This window comes from Trachymyrmex cornetzi, unplaced genomic scaffold (assembly GCF_001594075.2).
Source record: "Trachymyrmex cornetzi isolate Tcor2-1 unplaced genomic scaffold, Tcor1.1 scaffold393, whole genome shotgun sequence".
In the NCBI taxonomy this organism is placed as follows: Eukaryota; Metazoa; Arthropoda; class Insecta; order Hymenoptera; family Formicidae; genus Trachymyrmex; species Trachymyrmex cornetzi.
The window spans coordinates 130,220-157,148 of NW_017298673.1; the positions used below are offsets into that span (position 1 = coordinate 130,220).

At 35.2% G+C, this 26,929-nt stretch overlaps 1 protein-coding gene across 1 annotated transcript in view; it reads left to right on the forward strand.

Moving 5' to 3' along the window:
* Nucleotides 1-26,929, forward strand: part of CARPA (Carbonic anhydrase-related protein A) — a gene marked incomplete at its 5' end in the record, with an annotated part of 103,464 nt that overhangs the window by 51,788 nt on the left and 24,747 nt on the right. The window contains 2 exons of the mRNA XM_018512173.1: nt 3,949-4,140; nt 20,117-20,212. Of these exons, the coding sequence (XP_018367675.1) occupies nt 3,949-4,140; nt 20,117-20,212 (288 nt within the window). The remainder of the gene's footprint in view (nt 1-3,948; nt 4,141-20,116; nt 20,213-26,929) is intronic.

The window sequence follows — 26,929 nt, forward strand, 5'->3', positions numbered from 1 at the left end:
CACACTAAAGCCGCTGCTAACGGCCCGTCGATACCATAGTACGTTTCTTCGCACGAACAATTCCCTCGCGAAACTAGCGAATTGTATGTGTATACCCCGGACTTGCTATAATCGAAGCTGTAACGAGCGCGTTCTCTTACGTCGCGCCGGAATTGCCAATTCCCGGACGTGCCTCTGTGGTCGGCGCAGCCATAATTGAAGCGGCACGTTTCGATAAACCCGATCGTAGAACGGTGTAAGAAACTGTCGCGGCGCATGAAACGACCTTAACTGTTCTATAAACAGAGCGGATTGTTAGTTAACTGTGCGGGAAAGGGGCACGCGAGCGAGGCGAGCTTTTCGCATTCCGAGTACAAGGGATGGGGGGAGGGGGGAGGGGGATGAACGTACGTGAGTCGCGTGCGGGGCGATTCCGATGGTCGCTCGATTCGTGTTAATTACCGGACAATGTTGGACTCCGTAACCGGCTTTTGGAGGTCTTTCGTGGCATTTCCACTAATCCTCCGACTACCTTGATTTCCTTCGTTTCACGCGGAAGCTTAATTCTGCTGGTTGGTGTACACGGAAAGAACGGTTTTGCTGAAGTATCTAAAAATTCTGCTAAATACAGATCTGAAAATAATGTCTTGAATCAACAAAATAGTTATGTGGAACGCTTAATCCTCGGCTACAACAATCGGTCATTCAAAGTGAAAATGTTAGACGATTGTACAATTCGTATTATGAAATTTTAAATTGTGCCCAAACAACACGCAATATGTTTAGAAGATGTTTTTATGATGTCTTTTAGACATAGGGTAAACTAGGGTATTATGGCCATTCGGAAAAGATAGCCATAGACCATAATTTCTTCAATAATTGATAAATAGTGCATTTTTATAGTCATTCTTAAAGATAATCAATATTTACAGTAGTTCATATGAGTACACTGTTCAAAATAACAATATTATAAATATTATCAAATATTTTTTCTTTCGACTATCTGCAAAGTTTTGCACGTGTCTGCTAAAAACTGTTATAATGTCTAATAAATTACAGTTAAGCTGCCATAATTAACATTACATGCACAATAAAGGTAAATTGCAATGTGACCTATAATTAATACTTTTATTTTCACTATTTATTTATAAATACTATGGCTATCTTTCTTAATATCACACATGGCCATCTTTTCCCTAAAAATCAGATAAGATGGCCAAAGCATACTTTATAATATTTTGATAAAATTAAAGTTCTATTAAGTATTTTGTCTTTAATTTCAATAGTATTTGTTACTAGCTTCAATGAAAGTAATATCCCAAATATTGTTAAAAAGTAACAAAAATAAATGTATGTTTTTTGCATTTTAAAAAACTATGGCCATCATACCCGAGTTTACCCTAAATGTTATCCAAAAGACATCTTTATGATTCCTCTATGACGTCTTTTAGTCATTTGTCCGGGTAGATAAAAAAACTTTTCAACTTTCTTCTGTCAGTCACCGAGAGGAGATTCACTTGCATTCTGTACTTTAAGCATGACGCTTTTTTGTAGAGCTTACGTAGAGAAAAATGTTCCGATTAACGGAAAGACCCAATCACCGTCTGACTAGGCATTGTTCGTTTCTATACACTTCGGCCTTTGGTCACGCGAATAAAGATCGCAATGGGAAAACTCGTGGAGCCAAATATAACGTCTGTCAGCTTTCGTACATTATGCAACTAAATCCATTTTTCATAGTTCCCGAATTCCTGGAGCGTAATCGCGAAATTGCAGTCCGTATGGAAAACGGATTTAGCGAGTTTCGGCAATCTCGTAAACACTCCACGGGAACCAGACTTTACATCAAGAGTCTAGCGCGGCGTTCTTAACTAAGCACTTCCCTTCTCGCTCCTTTCAACCCTTTCCTGCGAAACTCGATTATTCTCATGACTTCTCCCAACCGGCATTCCCATTACCTGAAAAAGGAAGTTGTCGGTAGAGTCGGTATTAATCGTGAAACATCGCCGCGTCGCGAAGTCGATGAACTTTAAGAAGATTTGGCACCACGCGCTTCTTATATCTCGATGTCTCCCTCCTACTTTCCCTTCGACCGCCATTACCCAACGTCGCTCGTGAATTCTGCAGCTCTTGTGGGAACAAAATGGGAGTGGATTCTACGGCAGCCGGCCAGAATGCGCAATGACGATTGTTCGGACCGAAGCGAACGACTTCGCAGAACGACCGACGAGAGGGGTAGCTTCACAAGACGGGGGTGTAAGGATGGAAGATGATCCACTCCCGGCCGAACTTTGAGTTTCGTTGAAAGAAGGGCGGCTTTTGTGTGCCCATTCGAAATCGCACGGAACTACCGTGTTCCGCTGTGAGTCTTCCTTCCGGTTTCTCACTGAGTCTCCTTCCATTGATCCAAGTTCGGAGACGGTGGTACCAGAGAAAAAGGAACTTGAGCGAACGAAAAAGACGAGGGGGGCGGACGAATAATTCTTGGCGACTGGAGGGTGGAAATCTATCGCGAAATAATGAGTTATGCACCATTGACTCTCCCTCTACGCGTCGGGGAAAAGCCGTCGCGCCGCCTGTTCATGTTCATTTCTCTCTGTCATCGTAAGGAGAGCCGCCACTCTCCCATATCTTAATGAATTCGAGAGGAAACAGCGAGGAAGCGAGAGTAACGATCGATGTGGGATTAATTAAATTTAGAGAGAATTATGCGTTCATTGAAATTTGCGATACACAAAATTATTGTAACTTGTACACTGTAAAAAAAGTTACATGTAAAATTACAACAATTTTCTGTCTAATATAAAGTATATATTTACAGACACAACAGTACTAATTTTTTTTAAATGCACGATTTTATATATTTATGAATTATATCATTTTTACTATAAATTATATAATTTTTACACGTATTATTTATTTAATTTATATCCTTTTTTTATAATATCATAATTTGTTGTACCTAAATGATTTACCATTTTATAAAATTTGTTTTAAAAAGTGATAAAAGGTTAAAAAATATTTTTATATGTAACGGCGAAATATTGGCTTCAGTTTTTGTAGGAGTCATCTTTTATTGAGTACAAGATATCTTAAAAAGATTCTATATTAATGTAGTAAGTTTTGCGAGAAAGAGAGGGAGAGAGAAAGAATCGTCGTGCGCAAAAGACGAGAAGGATCAGAGTAGAGAAAGGAGGTCAAAGGGGCCAAAAATCTATTGCAAAATAATAAGTTATCTCCCGACGACTTTTGCCGACGTGTCTTCCGCGGCTGGCTTCTCTTCGAGGTTACCTCATTATTTCTAACTGATGACGCCATAATTCAGGTTCTCGGCGACGTACAAGAAAATGGACTTCTCCGGCCTCGTCTTGCACTTTGCCGGAGCTCCTGTGCGACATGGCACCGTGTCTGGTTTTGCTATTCCATCCAATTAAATGCCTAATCAATTATCCCGCGGACGACGAGTTGCCGCCCTTTCTTGTAGACATCTTTGCAACCGCGCTCTTATGCAGCTCATTACGATAAGGCATGCGAATCTCTCATTGTTTGCGATTCTCGTTCTAAAGTGCATCGAATTAGTGTTAAAAATTCTTTACATTGTCCAACAAAAGTCTGATAAAAAAGACTTATTTAAAAAATGAATTTATACCGAAACTATGTAGTCCATGATATATTACCTTATAATTTGTAAATTTAACGACTTGTTTTTTAAAAATATTATTAAACTTAAAAATTTTTTTTATTTAATTTTTCTAATAATATTTATTACAGTTTAAACATTTATTGTCACTTTGTTATTACTCAAGAGGATACGAATTAATTTTGTGAATACATAACGAACTTTCTTTTCATTTGCAGTATCAATCAATTAATGCAATTAGACTGCTGTCCGAATGAATCTATTTAATTGCATTCTGCTGACTAAGTTTGTTATTGATACTAACAAACTACAATCAATTTTGCTTTCAGATTTCCGGACACTTACATAATACTGGGCAATTCCTGGTATTCAGAGCAGACAGGGAGGCGAAGATACGAGTCAATATAACGGGTGGTCCTCTCGCCTATCACTATCAGTTCGAAGAAATATATATTCACTACGGAATGGACGATGGTCATGGTTCCGAGCATCGTATTAATAACTATGCTTTTCCCGCCGAAGTGAGTAGAACAAACAATATCAAAAACATTCCAGCTACGTATAGTATTACATTTTAATTATGCTTGTGAATTAGTAACAGTCAATTATATCGCAATATCGTTATGCTCAATAAAATCGTAAACAAAATCTATATTTTAATGAAAGCGAAGTAATCGCATAATTAAATATGCTGATTAATTTTAACAGAAAAATTGCACGTTTTAATTTGGAAATTTTGTTAAATTTTTGAATTTTCATAAATGTAAAATTGAATAACTTTTTGTAGCAATCCCGTAGATGTCCATTACATTTTTTGCAAAGCTGAATACACGCAGGTTATTCCTGACGTTAATTCTTAATGAGAAAGGGATTAAAGAAGCTAATAAGTGAAAAAGAAATTATTTTTGCTAGATAATTGAATCGCAGATTTGCGATGCCTTTAAAAGTGCTTGCATATTTCAACAGATAGATACAATTCACAAAGAGCGAATCAATTTCAGAAATCAGTTCGAACGTTAATTATAAATCGATGCACTTTTCAGTATCCGCTTTCTCTCATAATGAATTCTTTTTTCCTTTTGGAGAAGCCATTAGTAGAGTTGTGTGAGCCAATAATCGAAATTCATTTCAAAATTGATACGTAAAATGCGTTTTAAGTAATCGTTACATCTCGAAACAGCTGATTGCTAATTTGTGCTTTGAAATGATTCACATTCAATTGATTTTGAAATCAGTGTCCTTATTCAATTTGCAATAATGAAAAATTTGATATCGGAGTTAATATAAATATCCGCTTTTAGCATATTAATTATTGAAAAACAATTGATTTTCCAAAGTTAATGCGCGCCTTCCAATTTAATAAATTTTTCAAGTTTTCGCAAGTTAAATTTTATCGCCTAAAGTTCATACTTTCTTGGAAGTTCTGTATCTCATCTAGCAAGAACGTTCATTTAAGAAGTAATTGGTAGAATATCATTAAAGATGTTACAAGAATATATTGAATTTCATAAGAAATAAGTATACTTTGCGACGAAGTTGGTAAAGCAGAAACATTTTTAAGATTTGAGAGACATTCATAAGTTCGCGCGGTTATCTGTGTTATTGACTAATTATATGATTTATCCTACGGCAGTATACAAGTAAAACGATACTTATAACTGCAATCCCAGGATTTTCAGTTCCGGTAACCACAAACGCGCACAGACAATCATGAAATTCTAATCATGCCATTATCCTAGCAATCGCTTTACAAAGCGACAAATAATTAGAATTATCATGTAATTTGCAGTTTGCCAATTAATTATAACCGCAATGCAGTCGGCGACCGCGTCTGTGACACGGGCACGCGGCGCTCACGGCCCTCTCGTAAAACTCTACATATTGGCGTACGTGATTTTATTCGCGAATAAACTGTACGTAGAATCATTGCCGTAAAATGAGAGCGGAGGATGACCCGGGAATGACGATATAATTAATTGAAATTAATTACGTGCCGGCATCGTAACGAGACAAATTAAACATTCGATAAACGGGACATGCCGGCGGCCCAATTAACTGTGACCCATTTATTTCTCTCGAAAGCAACTCATTCAGTCTCCCATCTTTCCAATCCAATTTTCTTAAATCCATAAAATAATAACCCAATCAACCATTATTTATACGATAAAATAATAGCGCAATCAGCCATTATTTATATAATAAGTTCCTAAAAGCGGATAATGACTTTGTTATTTTTGTCTCTTTTGAAATTGCAACGCTGTATTATAGTACATTCTCACGCTCTGCCAATTTTTCTAGATACAATTGTTATAAATGTAATCGTAAAAGATCCATTTAAAAATTTCTAAAATCCGCTTTGTGAAAAAATCGATATATGAAGAAAATAAGCGCGACATCGGATGATAAAAAATAGAAGCCAACCCGATATTCTTTGAAAGATAAATTGCGATGGAAAAATTCGCGGCGGGATGTAGCCGAACGGATTCCACACGAGCGCGGTATTACCAAGTCTGCTAAAAAATTAAACTTCCGAAAGCGCGCGAGCGCGGTTGAATCGGCGGAAATGCAATATCGATTAGTACTTCTCGTAAATACAGGTCGAAGGATACTTTCCTATCCTTTTTTTCTTAATGACTAAAAAGAGCAGATTAATGAATCTGCGCAACCGGAGGTAATTATTGAGAATCGATAATCAAGAAGTCTAAATGCATTTGTAAGATGTCGAATCGATGATACGACTAACACGGATTTCTCATTTATTAAAACTCGGTGTACGTAAAATTCAATATACCAATAATAACCAACTTCGCCTGGTCGCAAAATCCCCTCAGACAGCGGTAATGAGTTACAAACATTAATGGTAATTTAATTTAAATATTGCAGGCACTGTTAAATAAACGAGTTTCTAAGTCATAATAAATCGTTTATTTACAGTATACTACATATATTGATTTAAAAAAATGATAAAAATTTATTTATTTATGTATTAAAATATATGTTATTTATTTAATTAATTTTAAATTGAAAATTAATCCATGTGTAGTTGTTTGCATTAACTGGAAATTATAAAATTTATTTAAAAATATTATTACATTGGACAAAGAGTCTAATTGGATTGCAAGTTTTTTGGTTGAATCTATTATAATTTTAGTTGAGATAACCAAAATTCTGATTGATATGTTCATTTTCAATCAGAAATCTTTCCTGGTACAGGCATCAAGAATCAGATTCTTTTCGCTTTTTTTTGTTATTCATATTAGTAAATTTTTTCCATTTATTATTATTATTATTTACTTTTACTTTACATTAACGATTAATTTGATTTAAAACCAAGTACAATCTTGCTTACTGTTGCATTTTATGTAGAATTCAATTTGCGGAAATCCTGATAAAAGTAGCTCTTTATGAAATACATAAATGAATAAATGAAATAAATAAAAACAGAAGGACAAATAAAATAAATCTTTATGAAATATAAACCATTTATTAAATAATTTTCAAGAGAAATGTTTTTCTAATATTTTTTATTGTCGATAAAATAATATTACGATGGAATAATTTTTAAGATACTTTCCCGAGCTATTTTATAACATCGATAAAGCTATCTTTATTTAGAGATAAAACCCATTTTTCCAATTCGTTTCAAAAGCATGATATATAAGATATACGGGGAAAAATTCAGGGAATATCGATCTCATATATTCTTCCGAATGTGTGCATGTGATATCAGGCGCGATACGTGAATGGAAGAATGTTGAATACCATCTAGTTCAAGACACGAGGAATTTAGATATGCAGTTTCCGAGTTTTAGAAGTGTATTTTTATTTCGACGTGCACAGGCATCCGAATACATGGTTTCCATCTTGATATGCAGAGCATAGATTTCCCAACAAATCGCGCGCTAAAGAAAAAGCACGCGGTGTAGAATACGTACGTGTAAATCGTATTTTTTCCATTTCTTTTCCGTATCTATTAAAATTCGATATGATTTAGTGCGCTACGTGGAGAGAAGGGTTACGAATGCATTGCTGTTTCGCAAGACAACCAGGAAAAGCGCCAAATATGGCTGGCCATTATATCCTTGCGTCCCCGGTGAGGAACGGGCTTTCAATGGCGTCGTGAATCAAAGCTAGTCATTTACCATCGCACGGTCCACCACCCCCCTTGTCTAGCTTACGTCGCTTCTATATAGGACACCGACTATGCGAGAGCATATGTGAATTAATTTGATAGCTGCAAGAAGAGAGTAGATCCCGTGTACTTTTCCGCTTGCCGAATCGATCTCAACTGAAGAAAGGTTTGTCGCTATAAGTAAAGAAAAAGACGTCAAAATTATATAAAAAGAGAATTATTTTTATAAGATAATTTTGATGAGGTAAAACTTATTTTATATACAAAAGAATATGAGGGACTCTTAGAGAGGGAGAATCTTATTCTATTGCACATAAATTTTCTTAAAATTATTTTGTGCCAAATGCAGAATATTATTTAATTGATAAAGCATTCAGACATTTCATTTCCGGAGAATTTCAGGAGTCCTGGAGGTAGTCTGGAAAGGTGCGAATGTTAGGTAGATAAATATAACAGACGATAATCGCGCGGTGTATGACATTATAGTCAATAAAGAGAGCATAGCATGTTTATTGATCATTAATTCAGTACTCCCAGCGGGGAAAGCAAACACAATTACATTCGGCATTGGTACCTACGGTATATTATGCTAGCTACTGTACCATATAATACCGTGTGTTCAATAGATGTTTGTGTATTTGATGACAAAAGTTATTCGCTCAATTTCGAAAGAGATCGCTTTCATTGAAACACCAGTATACGAGTATATGAACCGTACCGTAAAATTAAATATCAATTCGCGATCTCTGATCGTTGTCCCTCGCGATTATAAAATCGAAATTCTAATAATATGCCAATGTAACTTCCCCAAGAATTATACAAGTTCATTTTTTTATAACTGGACTAATTTACATTTCGGTACTTGAAGTGAAATAGATGTATGTATATAAAATTTGGTGAAAGAAGGAAGAGAAGTTCTAGTTTAGTGCAGGAATAAACCATCAGATATCCATACAGATACGTTTTTTTATTAGAAGTCTTACTTTTTAGCTTTTCCACACTAAGAAAAAAGTTGCTGTTGCAAAAAAATATTAGTTGAACTAAATTCGGTGGTTACGGGCTATCAAACAAATATTTGTTAATTCAAACAAACAACATGTTGACTTGACTCATATATTTTAACTTAAATATATAAATACTTGAATCAAATAATTACTACGAATTAAACGCATTTAATCAAGTTAAATATAAGTGTATAAATAGGTTTGAAATTTGATGAAAACGAGAAGAAAAGTTCCAGTAGAGAAATAAAAAAAACAAACTTTATATCCATATAGATTAGTTTTTTATCAGACATTTTATTCTTTAGCTCGTTCACATTATTGCAAAGAAATAAACATTTTTTATTGATGATCCATCAGACAGAGCTAACAGTTCCGTGCGCGGCTACGTGCGTTGCACAAGCACGTTGCACGATTTGCATTCAAATGTAACAGTGGTGTCGTTAGCGGCAACGGCGCGTTAAAAAGCTGGGCGATTAATCAGCGGCGGTGAAGGGCTCCGTATAGTACCCTGGCGTCAAAGGGATGCGAATAATTCAAGCTGCAGCGGCGGCATCTTGGCCGCGTAAACACTTGACGGCAGGGTACGCTGAATCACGGTTCTAGGCGTCGGCGGCGTGCATAATGAAATCTGCATTAATACGTGTGCTCGGAAAGCCCAGGGGGAGGAAGAGACTGGCGGTCATGTACCAAGCGGGGGCGGGCTGGCGGTTTGGCACGGCGGTTAGCGACTAGGGGACTGAACGTTGGTTTGGGGAGGAAGGCTCGGTCTGAAAGCCCTAGGCCAGGAGGACAAGGGAATTCCAAGAGCCACGACACTCGAGAGCGAGTCTGACCCATTACCAGCGTGTTTGAGGGACGAGCCGCTTTGATGCCGAAAGCCTACTCGAGGAGCAGCTGATGGAGTGCCTCGAGTACGCGCTCCTCGAATGGGGTCCGTCTCTCCGTCTCTCTCGCGCGTCGCGAAACGGATGTCCAACGCGAGTACCACTATCCACTCGGCCGACAGGCCCCTGTCGAGACCGTTCGCGAATTTATGGCCGTGCCTGGCCAAATTGGGCGAGACCGCGCGCGTTGCGTGTTATTGTCCGCCATCGATCACGTAAGAAACGTCGGTGCGATTTTACTCAATACGTCTTTGAGATCGAGTTAGGAAGGATTTACTCAGGAAATGTGATGTGCAACGAATATAGATCGACCCATAGATACTGAACTTAAAAATAATTTATATACGGAAAACAGTGATTTTGCTGACGTATTTAAAAATTTATGCTATAAGCAATTTCGTAGCAAGGAAAATTTTGCAAATTACGTTCGGTTTTTATACTAGCTAAAATTTAAGCTCCGCTTGAAGAAAATAATTAAAACTTTACTGCACCGATAATTTGCTAATTAAAAGTTTTCTATTTTAATTAAATTAGATCTATTTACATACACGTAAATGACAAAATGCTATCGTTTTTGCTTTTTATAGATAAATGTTTATCTTTAAAAAGAAACTGTCAAAAGATCTTATTATCGCACTTGTATGCTACTAATTTTTAGAAATCTAATTATCAAATGAACTCTAATTATCGTTGAAATGGAAATATTAGATTTCCGTGATTTTTACGACACGATATTATTATTTTCCGCGCGATTTCAATTTAAGCAATCGACCGATTAATTTTGGCACCAAAACCGAAACAGAACGGTGGCAGTGCAAATGCGACGTAGGATACCGAGGGTCCTTTTGATAGGAACGGCACTCTGACAGCCGGTATACCCGCTAATGGTCAAACAACGTGGCACGGGATTCGAGTGCTATGATTATGCCACCAGAGCGTACACAAATTGACAGGCATAATTGGTTTAATTTCTGCATGGCGTCCAGCCCATGGAACGCGGCCGTTCGGAATTGTCTAGAAGGACGCTAATACCTTAGCCACCCATCGTTATCGATGCACTTCATCACGCAAATGGATCCTGCAAAGATGACAAAATTTCCTTAAATGTTAGCTTACGTTTAGTGTTTATTTACTAATTAATTAATGATCGTCATTCATCATCTTAATATATATTATTAATTAGCAACGGATTCTTATAGTAGAGGGTAGCTTCTTAATAGAAGAAGATCGCCGATATTGACATACTACTTTGTTTTTGGACAATTTCGTAAATGAAAGTTGAAAGACAAACTTTAGGAAAATAAATACAAACTAAAAAGTGTTTTTTTATCAGATAATATAGCAGTTTTTGTAATACTTTTTACAATTTTGTAATAATTGAATTGAGATAAGTAAAAATTAGTATCTGACAAAGTGGGCTCCAAAATTGACACAGTAGGCAGTAATGTTATATATTCTTATTCTTTTTCTTTCACAGGAGTTATCTTTACAAAATACTTACAAGTGAATGTATACAAAATTTTCTAGAATCTTTTCACTTCTACAGAAAACATTTTTCATTTATGTATCATACTTTATGTTGTTTTACAAAAAAACAGATCATATTGTTATCAATATTAATAAAGTGCAATAGTTTGTTTCCAAGAAATAAGAAGGTATTTCTTTAGGAAACCTATATCAGTATCGATGACTTTTTACTACGAAATCGCATGAATATTTTTTACGAGAAATGATCAAACAATAGAGAATAGCAATAAACTCCATGTAATTATTTAATACGTTCGTATTATTGTAACGTTATATTTATATATTTCACGATAACTTTTACAAACTCTCCTTCAATCTGTTCATTTTTCAGTTTCGTCATCAAGTTTACAGCGAAACTCTTTTTTCGGGGAATGCGACTGCGGGTCACGAACGCGTGCTAAACGTATGGCGGAATAAAGGGAAATCCGAAATGGTAGCGTATATTCATTTAATTATTCGGTGCAGAGCTTTAACCAGTCGAGAGGCCCTAGTGCGCGTTTCCGTAATTGTAGTGGTCGTTTATAGTTGAACGACCCTCGTCGCGTCGCGATTGTGTGTTGTCACGAGCACCACCCTTACTTCCGGTTTGTACTAAAAGGTCACCGGCGCTCTGGGACCGAAGAGGGAGAGCAGTGCTCTCTCTCTCTCTCTCTCGGCTTTTTTTTCCCCCACACATAAAGCCCTCCATCGTTCCTGTCATCGTGACTCTCGACGGGATGCCGCATCTCGACGTCTACTTTGAACGTCATTAAAATTTTACAACGGCCAGTGTTGCGTGTATGCCGAGAGCGGGCATTTCTAACTCCGATGAATAAATTAATAATCGTGATATTGATCCGACTTAATTGGATCGCGGAATGATGTAACGAGCGCTTGCTCCGCTTCGGAAACTTATTAATTAATTTTGTGTTTACACTACATCATTATATACGTGTATATAATTTTTTTAACCGGAACTACGCGGCCCCTCGAACACACGTGAATATCTATACGTTATTTGCCTTTTAATAAAATATCCGCAGTTCTCTCGAAATGTGATAATTGATTTAATTGAAACGAAAACCACTGGCGGTAATCGACGGCAACTGCCAGCCATTGTTGTAAGTGTTATAAATATGATATTTGAAATGATGGGGAAATTGAAATATATTTATATTGCAGAAAACGTTTTTCTTCCTCATGTTGACGTGGACTGACGTGAAAATGCGGTAGCCGAAAGCCCTGGACAAACAGAGATAGACGATAATCCGCGCGTCGCAAAGAAAGGCTTTTTACACGCCGTTCCGCGGAGTTAACCATATTAACGACGCTAAAACGTAATTAGCAATAATTTGAAAGTATAATCCCTCGCATTCAATTAACTGCCGACGCGATATAACGGGCATATCCGTAAAGCAACGTAACGCTTGGACGGTAATGGAGTACTTGGTGGTTTTTCAAGCAAAATGACGCAAGACGCATCTACATATGAATAGTAGGAATTCTCAGACGGCTGTGTGCACACGTATACGCATCTACATATTAATGCACGCGTATCCCGGCGTGTATTGTCACGTCGTTGTGTCCGTATAGGGCGTATAGGTATTCGTGTCTGTGCAGCCGGCACTCGTGGGTTAATATAGAGCCGCCGGGTGGAAGGGTCGGTGGTAAGGGGATGGCGGCGCGGCATTACAGCTGTATATCTATCACAGTAGAATAGCGCATTGTGCTAGAAATCGTGATGGCATGCCCCATAGGCCGCAAGAACGCCGTGAGCACCCCCTAATGCGTGAATTATCCTTGATGCATGTCCTCGCGAATCTGGAAAAAAAGTAATGACGCAACGTGAGATCGCAACGGTAATTTTGCATCGGACGATAAAAACGGTTAGCGTTTGGCGCATCTTAGTCCTATAATCGGTACTTGCGGATCCAGTGGATATTTCTCCCATCCAGCAGTCCACGAACATTTTTTTCAACCAGATCAGCATTTTTCTTCAACTCGATACTTTAGAGAGAGAGAGACAGAGAGAAAAAGAGAAAGAGACAGAGAGATAGAAATTGATTGAGCATTTATTTTAGTTTGAGAGTAAGTCGTTTAAAAACTTTAAAACGGAGCAATTAGTGTAAAAAATTAAAGAAAACAAAAAGAAATATAGAAGATATAAAACATTACAAATAAGAAAAACGGCGATAGTAAAAAGTAGTAGTGGAGGAACAGAAAGAGAGAGAGAGAGAGAGAGAGAGAAACGCATTTTTCAAACCATCTCACTCTTTCTAAATCGATAGTGACAATAAAAGTGCGCAGTCTGTTCTTATTACATCTGTGGTGTCGAAAAAGGAATAATTAATCTATGAAAAGTATGAATTTTTTGTTGATTTAAGGCACTTATATTTAATGAACTTGTTAGTTTGAGTGCTTCAGGAGATCTTGCTTAAGAAAATGATTTGATAGATTTTATATTATTATTATTTAATTCACCCATGAAGTGATGGCCGTTTTATTGATGTACGATATTTCGTCTATTTCCGTTCATTTTGACCTATACGTTATCTTCTGCATTATTAAAAAATTGATTTTTGTGAATGTATAAGCGTATGGAGAAAATAAAGCTTCAAAATGAAATATTCAAACGTTTCGTTATTCTGATTTGATATGATTTTGCTACTCTTCGATGGACAATATTGAATTTTTTAATTATGATTGCAATATAACATACTGCTGTCCTTATTAAGTTTATCGGAGCACGAGTTTTAATCTACTTATTTTATTGGCTACTGGTTTATTTGCTTACGGCTAATCGTTTGTTACGTCCTGTTGCACGTACACTCCAATATAGGATTAAATTGTACATAATACGAAATTTAAATCTTCCGTAATTATAATTACCATTCAGAGAATTGAAGCGAAAAATTAAGAGCCGATAAGTCCACTTTATTTTCGATCTTTAATTTGTTGAACAAGGATTATATTAACAACGCATTATAATCTGCTACTCACAACAATATTCTGTTTCGAATCGAGGTATTTTAATTCTTTGATTGCAATTTATTTATATATCCTGACTTTATATTTCATCATTTGGTTTTCGTGCCAATTTAGGGAGAAAAAAAAATCGATTCTAAATTTGATATTTTATAACTGTTCACCGAGCGTCCCTCATAAACGATCTCGCCTATCCCGAGGTGCCGATTTTTCAGTTTAGTACGTTCACCCCCTCGCGATGGCACTCGCTGATTTCACACTTGATGCACCCAACGAATGAACCGCGCGTATCGAATATTCATATCGGCCGTGACTCGCAGGGCGTTATCACACCTGCTACCAAAGTACAGGCACGGCGCTGAAAGGACGTGTATAACGCTATGAATACGAGAGCGTATCAATTAAGGGAAAAATAGATTTCTCTTTTATCTCAACGCTTATGATTTGATTTTCGTAGATCTGGATTTATCGGAAAATTTTCTTTCCTCCTTTTTTTTTTTAACGTATGAATGTGCGGCTATAGAGAAGTGACAGGTTAATATAAAGTCAAATCCCAGCTGAGGTGACATTTTTTGCAATAAACTATTTACAGGTTTTTAGGATCCTATTGTTAATCGACGAACAAGTAATTTAATTGTGAAATTATTCTTTATAGCCTAATTGAACTGATTGTATTTATATATTTATCATATGAATATTAATTAAGCACCAAGACCTGCTCTGACTGAAAATGGCTTTCTTCTCTCTTATTTGTGTTTAAAACAGAAGTTTATACATTTGATGTAGTTAATACAGGAACTGCTGCTTGCGAAGGCGATGGGGACTGTTTGTAATCAGATCCGGACAAAGTTTGCATACGAGACAATTTCGTGTGTCCAGTTGGGTAGCTTGCATTGCAACTGCAAGATAGCCTCGTGCAGGTCCAGGCCAATAGGTTAACTAGTGTCGTCGGATCAGTTGCTATTACTGCTATACCGGTGTCGTATATGTACAATGTGTCGTATCGAATTACTGTAACATAAAATAAATCTGATATTGCATATTCAATATCAAAAGAAAATCGTACAGAGCAAATAATAATCAAGCGCAGTTATAGTGGAGCGCAAAATTAAATCAGTTATATTTAGAGATATAAAAACTTGCATATTCGTTAAAACTAGCTATATTCAATATGTAAACTGTAAAAAGCTTTTTAAAAACTAAGACTTGTCCAATTACTCGCGTTCTTTTTCACGTAAAATTATTTTAATGATATATATCGAAAATTGGGCGATTCCTCTCTTTACATACAACATGATAAATAACACAGTGGAATAACTTTTTGTTTCTCAACAACAGATATTTTTTACTGGATTTTTATATAAAAAAAAAAAGAATATGCCTTTTAAAAAGTTTCATTATTCTTCAATTTTTAAAAACTCTACTTTGAATTTTTTATGTATAATAAGTTTTGTGGTATAATTAATGCAGTATAAGAAATTTAAATATCTTTTTACAATATATGAAAATTAATGTGATGGTGAAACCTTTTTATTATATTACATATACAATTTTAAGTGGTATTAAAATAAAATAATATTAGCACACATTTAAAGTAAAAGAAAAAAAGTTATAAATTATTTGTAGAGTTTTTAAAAAGTGAATCATTGATTTCTTAAAATCTGTAGGCGATGGAACCATTTTTAACTTTATATTCTTTTTCAATAGCTAAAAATACATAAGAATCAATCATTCAGATATTGAGAAACAGAAATACAATAACATTATTTTTACGGCAAATTATATTACTTAAATTACTTATATTACTTTTGCTCAAGTGGGATATCGTAAGGATATATATAAATGACACCTCTTCATGAAGTTAGTACACGTAGTATTTTTTGTTAATCCGTTCCCCGACGACGATTAACTTCAGATGCACGTAAAAATTATCTTCAGGGAGACTGTCGTCGAGACCGCTTAAAGAGAGGATAATGCGTTTACTGAATGCGCGGCTGTGTTTGCGGGCTCGTCGTAGTCTTCGTAGAGGGTGGTGATTATGCTCTAGTGGCGGGCAAAGTGGCGGGTAAAGCACGAGAAGGCGGTCGTAAAGGAGGCATCGGGTCGGGATGAGAGGCAGAGTGCAGAAGATACGTCGAGATCGGATGGTACACGTGAAGTGAAGGTGCTCAGAGGAAGAGAGGGCCAGCTCGGCACTTCGCGGGTTACCCGCGGTGAATTCCGAATTTCCAGGGCGTAGCAAATTTCAGAAAGCTTGGCTATATACCGCCTTGGCTCGGTCGTCAAGTAGGATTTTGGTCGCCCGTGACAACGAATTTCGGGATCGCCGTGTAGATAAGAGCCGCAGAATTTTATCCCGGCTTGGGATAATGGAAGGACGAAGGGAGGCACGTCGTATTTCTGAATAAAAACTCGTGCCTGAAAACCGTGTAAAAGAATGTCAGTGGAATGTCTTTTATTTGTCACACGGACTATTCTACTTCTTTCTTAACAAATACTTTATATCAAAAATTATGTACACGTAACAGGTTTTATTACTCATTCTTGCGTAATAAATTTAAAACGTTATGTAATTCTTACATAGCCTTTAGCACAAAACTATTTTACTAACATTAAGTTAGTATGCTCGTGTTCGATATTTCGATACAAAACGGAATTTTGTATGTTGTATAAATTATTTCGGATAAAAGGAAAGGGGCTTAAAACGTGAAAGATATTTTTAATGTGACTTTATAATACTCAGAGTAAAGTTGTTACGATCTGTATCAACGATAATATAATGAGCACACTGAAAGCTGATTTGTCGATAGAATGCTTCTTAATAACAATTATTTTTCTCTTCGGTCTTATTGACTGGTAGTACAAGATGACCTAAAAGAAAAAGGTTACTAGGAGAGAATCCTATCTACTAACATTATCAATAGTAAAAAATATTCAACTATTTTAACTTTAATAAATTGGAATTTATTCTGACATGCAATTAATTATAAATTTATTCGTGTCACATGTAAAATTTGTAATTGCAAATCTTTAAATTTATTATCAGATACTTTAAGAAAAAAGAGATAAAAATACTAATTTTTTAAAGGCTTGAGTATTAATAATATAAAATCTTTAAATAGCTAATCAATACGTATAATTAAAGTGATTAAATTTTATTGCTTAGAATATATTGATAAAAATTGTAGTTAAATACTTGATTTTCCTTATAAAATCAGTCGTAGAGTCTTGAAATATATTCGTGCATTAAATTTCATGAAGTTTGAATGAATGCTCTCTGAACTCTCCACAGACTGCTGTTTTCGTACCTAACTTCCACTTCTGTTTACCCGCGATAAATATTGAAACTTTCAGTTTGCATGTAAAAACCGTCAATCAAACGTCGAAATAAGTCACTTTGCTGATTCACATAATTTCTTCTTTCTTAAGTTCCTTGTTGGAAAGTTAGGTCGATGGAATTAACTTCATTTCCAGTTTCATTATTATGTTTATCTTAGAGGCTCAAATTAGGATAATAGGAAATGAGCAAATTAAAGAAAAATTAATCGACACATAAAAGCGCATAAATGTGTAGTTAGCGGAATGATCTCAATGAGAACAAGTATTTATTTTTTATCAATATTATGGACTATTTTTAAATAGAAGAATCGATTTAAATATCTGGCATAATATTATTACATGTCTTTCAAAACTTATTAATATGCATACACTTCCCTTAATTTATTCTTGTCATATCAATATTGTATTAATAAACTGCCATCTATCTATGATACTTCGTCTAATCGAAATAGAATTTTCTTTTTGATTGAATTTAATTATATCTATTTGTGTGAAATAGAATTGCATTTGAAACACGATATACAATTTTTGAATCAAAATTCTATTTCGATCAAATGGGCTATCATCGGTATACATGATAGTTTATTGATACAATATCGACAAGCGAGAATGAAATTACGAAAAGTGTATTCGTATTTGAAAATTGAAGAGCAAAAATAGATTATAATAAATTTTTTATTAGATTTAATTTCGTCTAATTGAAACAAAATCGCATTTGAAACGATGTACAATTTTTTTGATTGCATGATGAAAAAAGTGAGAAGGAAAGAACGAGAGAAATTCCTTCTTCGATGAGTGAAGAAGTCACTAAGAGAAAAATATATCCTGCTAAAAGGCAGAAACGATGAGAGGACGCTGTACTGAAGAAAGGGGAGCAGTCGGTGTACGGAAGAATTTTACGAAAATGAGAAGGAGGGAATCTTTCCTATTCCTAGTAGTACGAGTCGTACTTTGATCAGACGCAGTGGATTTACACTCACTCTCAGCAATCCTCCCGCTTCTCCTTGTCGCGTCGTCTTATCTTTTTCTTTCTCACATCGTTCTCTTATCCCCGTATCCCTCCTTCTTCACATCCTTCCTCGCCCCTATCTGTCGCGCCGTAGCAGCATATCCTGGCGTCTTTGAAGAAGAACTCGCGCGTCGCGGACATTTCAGATGCCTTAGGCACAACCGGAAGTGCCGTTGCAATACCATTACCTGCAGAAAGAAACAGATATCCGGATACAGTAAAGAAGGACAGGATGGTAGGAAAATAAAGAGGGAACTATAAGAAAGAGAGAGCGAGAGAGAGGGGGGGAGGGTGAAAAGAAGGAGGGGCTGAAAAGGAGGGAGAGAGAAAATATTGTAAAGAAAAGCGATCGTGGCGAAATCCTTTTCTTCGCGAGAAAGACACGTACACGTCGTCGGTGTCTTTTCCGCGCCTTATCCAGCATACAAAACTTATAGCATGTGACATTCGCAGGAAATGAGACACGAAACGAGATGTATGTTCCAAAAACAAGATACATTTTACGAGCGACTTGGTTTCCATTTCTCTATAAACTGAACGCTACCCTCCTGTGCACGCGATAGATCCCATCTTGCGACTTACCTGCATACACTTATTCGTGCAGATTTTTATTCTAAAACAATAAGTCGCGATCCTTGTTATTAAATCTTGTTGCAGTCGCAACAAAAAAAAAACATTTGTTGTGACAATAATATATATCTATATTTTATATATGCGGGAAATATGAAGGCAGAGGTGAAATGTTAAAAGTGAGATATGATCAGGTATCGAAGAAAACTTTACTCTCGCAAAAGTTCAATATTTCTACAAAAAGTGTGCATACTATGAGAGAATATTTCCGTTTACTAAAAACGAAGATTCTAACGTAAGAAGGCGCACAAAAATGTCAAAGGAAAAGTGCATCCACATATGGTATGCGCTTAAGAATCTTGGTGCCTCTGAAGATTTATATACTCGCGTAAGAATGTGATTTAATAGGTACGTGTTCGATAAATATTCTTGGAATATTTATTCAGGGCATAAAAGACGGAACCAAATATACCTCGAACATGCAGATCACATTCTGGAATCTTGTATCGTTTTCTTCAATTTTTAACAATATCCAGCGTATATAAAGTTAAGAATTTATAAAGGCAAGAAGATATAAAAGACTTAAATATGAATTTATTTACTTTTCTTAAGACATAAATAAAGGGCGATGTTAAAAAGAGACCGATTTTGCTCAAAAAGGTGTAAAAGAAATAATTTTTGTAGACTTTGATCTCCTAAATACATAAAATCATTAACGTCTTTTATAAAGAATTTTTATTTATTATCTGCATTTTATATGGAAAACTTAATATTTAATATATCGAGGGTTTAGTCGTTTAATTGTTGCAGTAAAGCCGGCAATGGTCGACCAGAGACGTGATTGTAGCGAGTCGATCTCGAGGGGAGATAGAAGCATGGTGAAACGGGGGGAAACGACGTGGTACGTCGCGTCGTCGGGCACGAAATGTTCCGGAATCTAAACTCTAAACTAGAGAATTTGTTCGTGCGGGGACGGAATTTGTCGGCATGATCGCGTTGCGGGAGATACGATTATGCTCACGGCACAATTCCACCGGGAAGTAATTTCTTTGTGGTTTTCTGTTGCAGATACAAGTCTATGGCTTTAACGCCGAACTGTATCACAACATGAGCGAGGCACAGCATAAAAGTCAGGGGCTGGTGGCGATCTCGTTAATGGTGCAGGTGAGTGAATTTTCTATCGACGAAAGTTTCGTCCATTTTTCAAATTGTTTCAGTCCGCAAAAAAGTTTTTCGCACGTAACTTCCTTCGCTATAAATTTTTACAGGCATTTAATCTTGCACGTCATTAATAAAAACGTAAGTAATTAAACCGCTCAGATATTAGCTTTCTTGCATTCAACAGAATCGAGAATGCATACAGCCATATCCAAAATTACTAGGCACCCTTTAAATTTTTTAACTCTTAATATGTAGATCAAAATAAATACGACAAAATTCATTAATATATATTTGTTTATTAATAAATTATCACTATTTAATATTTTATTACGTTTGTTTCATGACTTCTGCAATTTTTTTTTGGTAAATTCTTTAATAGTTTTTTTTGCGGTGCATTTCACGTGTTATTTGTCTTTATTCTTTTTTAATCACAATTTCTAAGTCTTGTTTTGAAGATTTTCGATTACGAATTTTTTTCTTTAAGTGATCCGTATATGTTTAATCGGTTTGATGTCAGGATTTTGTAAATCGCCAATTTATGACTTTAATCCTATTTTTTTAAACCATGTCATACTAGCATGGCATGTATAAATATAGTTACGCAATAAATTCCAAGAAAATATACACACATGGATCACAACTAATTCCAAGAAATTTTTAAAAAAGTAATGTGTTATTTTTTTTAGATAATTATTAATTAATAAAAAATCCGATTACTTTAGATATGGCTGTACGGTTCTGGAAAAACAAACGAAATCTGAATTAAAATTTTATAACATTAACTTAAAAATTTTGTAAACTTTTTGAAAATTAAAGAATCAAGATAAAAAAATTATTAATACTCTTTATTAAAGTAACTATTTTTATTTCGCGCTATCCACATGAATTCATAAAAATATCCGTTGAATATACATCAAATTCGTTTGATTGAATGCAATAAATCCGACAACGGTCGACGAGGCGTACACGTATAATTGATATATGCCATAATCAATTAATATCATATATATATATATATATATAGCAACGTAATTATTAAAAAATATACACGTTCAAATTCATTTACATGATTTATCAGTTCCTAACTAAACCCCATGTTTAGTTAGACGGACGATCCATGTAAATTGATAATTATGTTGGTTCTTAATACCTTCCCATCCCCCGATCTTGTCAAGCCATCGTGTTATGGTGAAGCCGTTTCTAACAGGGCGAACATATCGTGATACTAACTTTCTAAACTTCGGACCGCACTTAGCTTCCCCTTACAAATGCATTCGGCGTATCAGAGATTACGGTAGTTAGCACGTAACAGACGCTATGTAGTCTCGCTAACAACGCTTGTCTTGTACCGAATAAATGACGACCATTCGATTATGTTGATCTCGAGTTCACTAATATTTTTTTACGGGAATTTTCGTCGGAATTATACATCTAAATGAATTGCTAGAAAAAATAATTTGGTACATGATAAATTTTGATAAATTTTATAAAATTTCATGGAAAATAATACGTTGAGAGAAGGATGTAACAAATGTTTTCGACACGAATAAAATAACTTTAGGGAAAATCGCATATAAAATGTTACCCTCTCTCAAAGTACGCGCGTGTGTACTAGGTGAAGTTTTCCAAACGGGCATTAATTACATCACGGGCGAGAGCGAACATTACCTGTTATTTTTTCAAGCAGCAAACCCCGGCAGTCCTTCAGCAGTCCCGGCACGTTTCCAACTAACAATATCATTATTATAGCATAATCATTTCGGTCGGAGGCTACGAGCAAACACGCGGTAAGTTTTCCAAGACGCGCGGCGTTTAACGCAGGAATAAATTTCGAAGTTTTGAGAAGAACCTTCTGGTCGACTAAAGCTGCATCGCGGCTCTCTCTCTTATCCTTTGTTTCTCTCTTCCACGTCCTATCTTACCACATCCTTGTCGGTTCATTCCTTATCATTTCACTCGTTAAAAGCCAAATCATACTTCAGGACCGTTCTTCGTAAAATAGACAGTCGCGATGGTTATACCCGCTAGATGAGAGCACACAAATCGATAAATCAACAAATCGTAAATTTTAATTTTATACAATTTTGTTTGATAGATTTTTATTCGCTAAAAGACATAATTCCAAAATTATGAATTTCGATATTACGAGGTATGAATCATAAAGAAAGGTTTTTTAAATAATTTTATCTAGATGCAACGATGACTAATTGTCTTAGGATTATGTGTTAATACTTTACGATTTAATGTGTTAATAATAACAAAATCGTTAATGTGGATATAGCTTCAACTAATATACTGAAACGTGATACAAAATGTAACACGATATTGTAAATGTAATTTTAGAATTATTTTACAAATATTTACACATACATACATGTATACATATACAATAAATACTTGTAATACAATATAATTAAATTACATGTACAAGATCACGTTACATTTTGTATCGCATTTCACTGCACAGCATCATACATTTGTACATTTTACTATAAATGAATTTCCTATTATATTTTTTCTTCGCATGGCAAATCGGATATATAAAATGTATATGTATGTGTGTGAAGACTAAATCAGTTGATATCGATATTGGTGATCAAAGCAGGCGCGATTTTAATATCATATCGAATCGTTTCCCGTTCGTATTTTCCTCTTCAAATAACGGATTTATTATCGCGAAGCAATTATTTTGCCTCAACGCTCATGGACCGCTTTCTCGACAGTTTTCTTCGGATCATCTACAAACTCCTTCAATAGAAATATTGTTATATCTCTTCTTTCACGAGATTTTTCGCTCTCTATTTTTCGCTGATAGAAATATACCTTTACATCATTTGCACAAATATCATAATTAATGAATAATAAATTTGTTTTAATCTGACATTTGAATTTCTTGTGCTAATATCTCGATAATACATATATTATCGCAAAATTGAAAAAGGAAGAAATCTTTTCAGAGATGAATTTATACAAGTAAATTTATAATTCAAAAATGAACGGAGAGGAAAAACTTCGCCAAACTAGAAATTTCAAGGGGATTACAATTTTTTTTAACAAGCTTTTATGAAATGTCATCCCGTTAAATAGAATTAGACACAAAACTATTTATTAGATATATACGTACATGTTTTTCATTCGTAATATAAGAACTAGGGTAAACTAGGGTATTATGGCCATATACGGAAAAGATGGCCATAGGCCATAATTTCTCCAACAATTGATAAATAGTACATTTTTATAGTCATTCTTAAAGATAATCAATATTTACAGTAGTTCATATGAGTACACTGTGTTCAAAATAACAATATTATAAATATTATCTAATATTTCTTTCTTTCGACTATCTGCAAAGTTTTGCACGTGTCTGATAAAAACTGTTATAATGTCTATAATAAATTACAGTTAAGCTGCCACAATCAACATTACATACACAATAAAAGTACGTATATTGCAAAGTGACCTACAATTGATGCTTTTATTTTCACTATTTATTTATAAATACTATGGCTATCTTTCTTAATATCATGGCCATCTTTTCCCTAAAAATCAGATAAGATGGCCAATGCATACTTTGTAATATTTTGATAAAATTAAAGTTCCGTTAAGTATTTTCTCTTTAATTTCGATAGTATTTGTTACTTTAAGCTTCAGTGAAAGTAATATCCCAAATATTGTTAAAAAGTAACAAGAATAAATGTATGTTTTTTGCATTTTAAAAAACTATGGCCATCATACCCGAGTTTACCCTATACGAGTGATGAGTTTTCAGCTGTGTTATTCGAACCGAAATGGAGAAACGCGAGCGGAGAAATCCGTTTCCATGTTTTCTATCGGTGGAAAGCGGAATAGTTTCAAATAGTTACAATAATTTAAAATAAAAAAGATTATCGTCGCGTGATGCATTTCTCTTGCCTTTTCTCTGAGAAAGGTGCGACATAAAACATGCAATAACTACTACCGACCTGTATTTACTTTCGGAATAACTTTGAAACTTTCAGTGACGACCCTCTGTCTCCACTCACTCGCACTCTCTTTCAGCGAGCGCCCTTTTCCCGTCCGCTTTCCACCCTCTTTAGCAACTTAGCCTTCGAAACCGCGGTTACATGGCAGTGTAACGAAGACGATGAAATAAGAGTGAAAAGGAGAAAAAGGGAGAGGAGAGGTCGAGAGAAAGGAAAGCTGTATGCGTTGTAGCGACTATGCGTTATAACGACGCACTTTGACTCCGCTTGCAGCCGTCGACAAACGACAGCAACTTCTGAATATTTTTAAGAGGATGTTTACGGGCGCTTTAAGGCGGCGACGATGGCCGTAAGACGATGAAAAGGGTTCGTTGACGCGATAATACCGAACATAATAGCGCTTTTTCCGCTAGAATTTACAGCCATACCTCTGCGTACGCTTTTACATTAGCTCTCGTTGCTTGCCAGCCCGTCTGCTGATTAATAAGACAGATAAGTATAAATATTCATGATCCAGCTTTCGCGGAAATAGTGCAAAAGATTTTTCAGTTGCTACATATTCCCGCAAATTAAAATATTCCACTGGAAGAAGAAATGTGAATAATGGATTTATTTTGGTCAGTTACACTGAGTTTAAAGTTACACTGAGAGAAAAAATGGTTACAATTACCATAATTTAACTATAATTTATAATCATTTTCAGTTTTATATTTTTTGGTAGAATTATAAATATAATTATTATTACTACACGGAAAGAACGGTTTTGCTAACGTATTTAAAAAATTTAACGAGATACTGAAAATAAAGTTTGTTGGACTATTAAAATAATCACGTAAAATACTTAACTGATTGCTAAAATGTTTTTAGCAGTATTACTCATTACATTTGAGTTTTCTATACAATTATTTTGATGGTTCAACAAAATTATTCTTTCAATGTAATAATAATTATATTTACAATATAATTCTAAAATGTAACTTTGTGTTAAAAATATTATTTTGTTCTCTCTCAACTATCAAAGTAATCGTGTAGAATGCTCAAGCTGGTTGCTTGAATGTCAAACTCATTGTTCATCATACTTGAGTTTCCTACATAATTATAATATTTTGACGATCCAAAAAAATAGAGATGCTTCAACAAAATCATTCTTCCCGTATAATATTATAATAATAATCATAAAAATGGAGCTCTCGACTATAATTATTTTACTTTTTTTTTCAACGTAATCAAAGTGATTTCATTTTGATAAAATTGAGCTGGATAATCTTGAATTATAATAGGAATTCGACACGATGCTTTAGATGTGACGAACGAGAGGTAGTTAAATATTATGAATTAAAATTCACATAAACAGAGAACGCTTTTAGCGACCGCAAAATATGTATTTTCGCTACGAAATCATAAATTCCAATGAAGGCAAAATAACGCAAACGAATACGCGGCCGCACGGTCCGAAGAGGTCAGCATTTTGAATAATCCCAATGCGGCATCATCCTTCCTGGAAACCTTTAACAGGTGCTCGATCTCTCGACGAATGGATCGTAAAGGCGTGTCTGGAGGCAACGGGGTTGACGACTGTAATTCAAACGGATTATACCCTGGGGTATCTGAGGGATGAGATCCAAATGAGTTGGCACCTCGTGATACCGTCGGTACTTTTGCGATCTCAGACCCAAACGAACTCGGTCCGACGTTTTAACATGAAACGTCGGAAACTTTCGAATTGTATAAATTCGTAACGTTAATACGTAAGACTCTATAAATGTGTTAACGTGTTATTCTAAATTTCAACGTTGGCGAATGATTTATTATATATAATATAATGATTTATAATAGTGGGATAATAAGATCGTTCGTTTTTTTAAAATAAAATTCAAATGTCGTTAGTTAGAAATATCTTTAATTGGACAAATATACTACACCATTTTATTCGACATCTTTTCGTCATCTATCAATAAGCTTTATTATCCTTCTTTCTCATAAAGTCGATATCAATGATTAGCTGACGAGAGCGTGAAGAATCTTCGAGATTTATTTCTCCTGAATTAACAAATCACTTCTGGCACATAATGGGAGTTCAGTTACGTCATCTTCTTCGTATACAATACATATCTTTTTTTTAATTAGTCTTGTTTTGGCGGAAATAAAAAAGCATTATGCACTGAAGAATTATATTATTCCTTTTCGTTTTCAAACTATTGCAAAAATTGTCAACTTATGCGTTGAAATTATCTTTTAGAACGTATATTAAATACATTTCATGTATTTGATAATAATTATTAATTAGTGATTAGAAAAATATTTGAACACCATCTAGCGGGAAAAATCTTATAGTCCCACTCAATAGATGCAGATTAATAATAAACTGATCGCAATTTTTATAATTTGCGCAATTATGCGACAATCGTCGCAATTATGCGTCACTTACGTTTGACCTTGCAACGGCATAAATGCCGCGTACAGTCGCGACAATTGCTTTGTGGAATGCGAAAAGGTCAGAGGGAAATTATACGGCGACTGAATGGAATCAAAAGTTTCTTGAAAAAAGACAGGGAATCGCGACCTACGACCTAAAAAATCTGTGAGGTATAAGCGTCATAGTGGAAAACCGGTTGGAAAAAAAGTTTCGGAACCCCGTTCGAGCGAGGTTGAAAAAGTTCATTCACAACACGCGATTCCAGTGACTTTATTTTCACGAATTGCTTGTGATTCATTGGAAAGGTAAATTACGTACAAACATGAATTCGTGATATTAAAA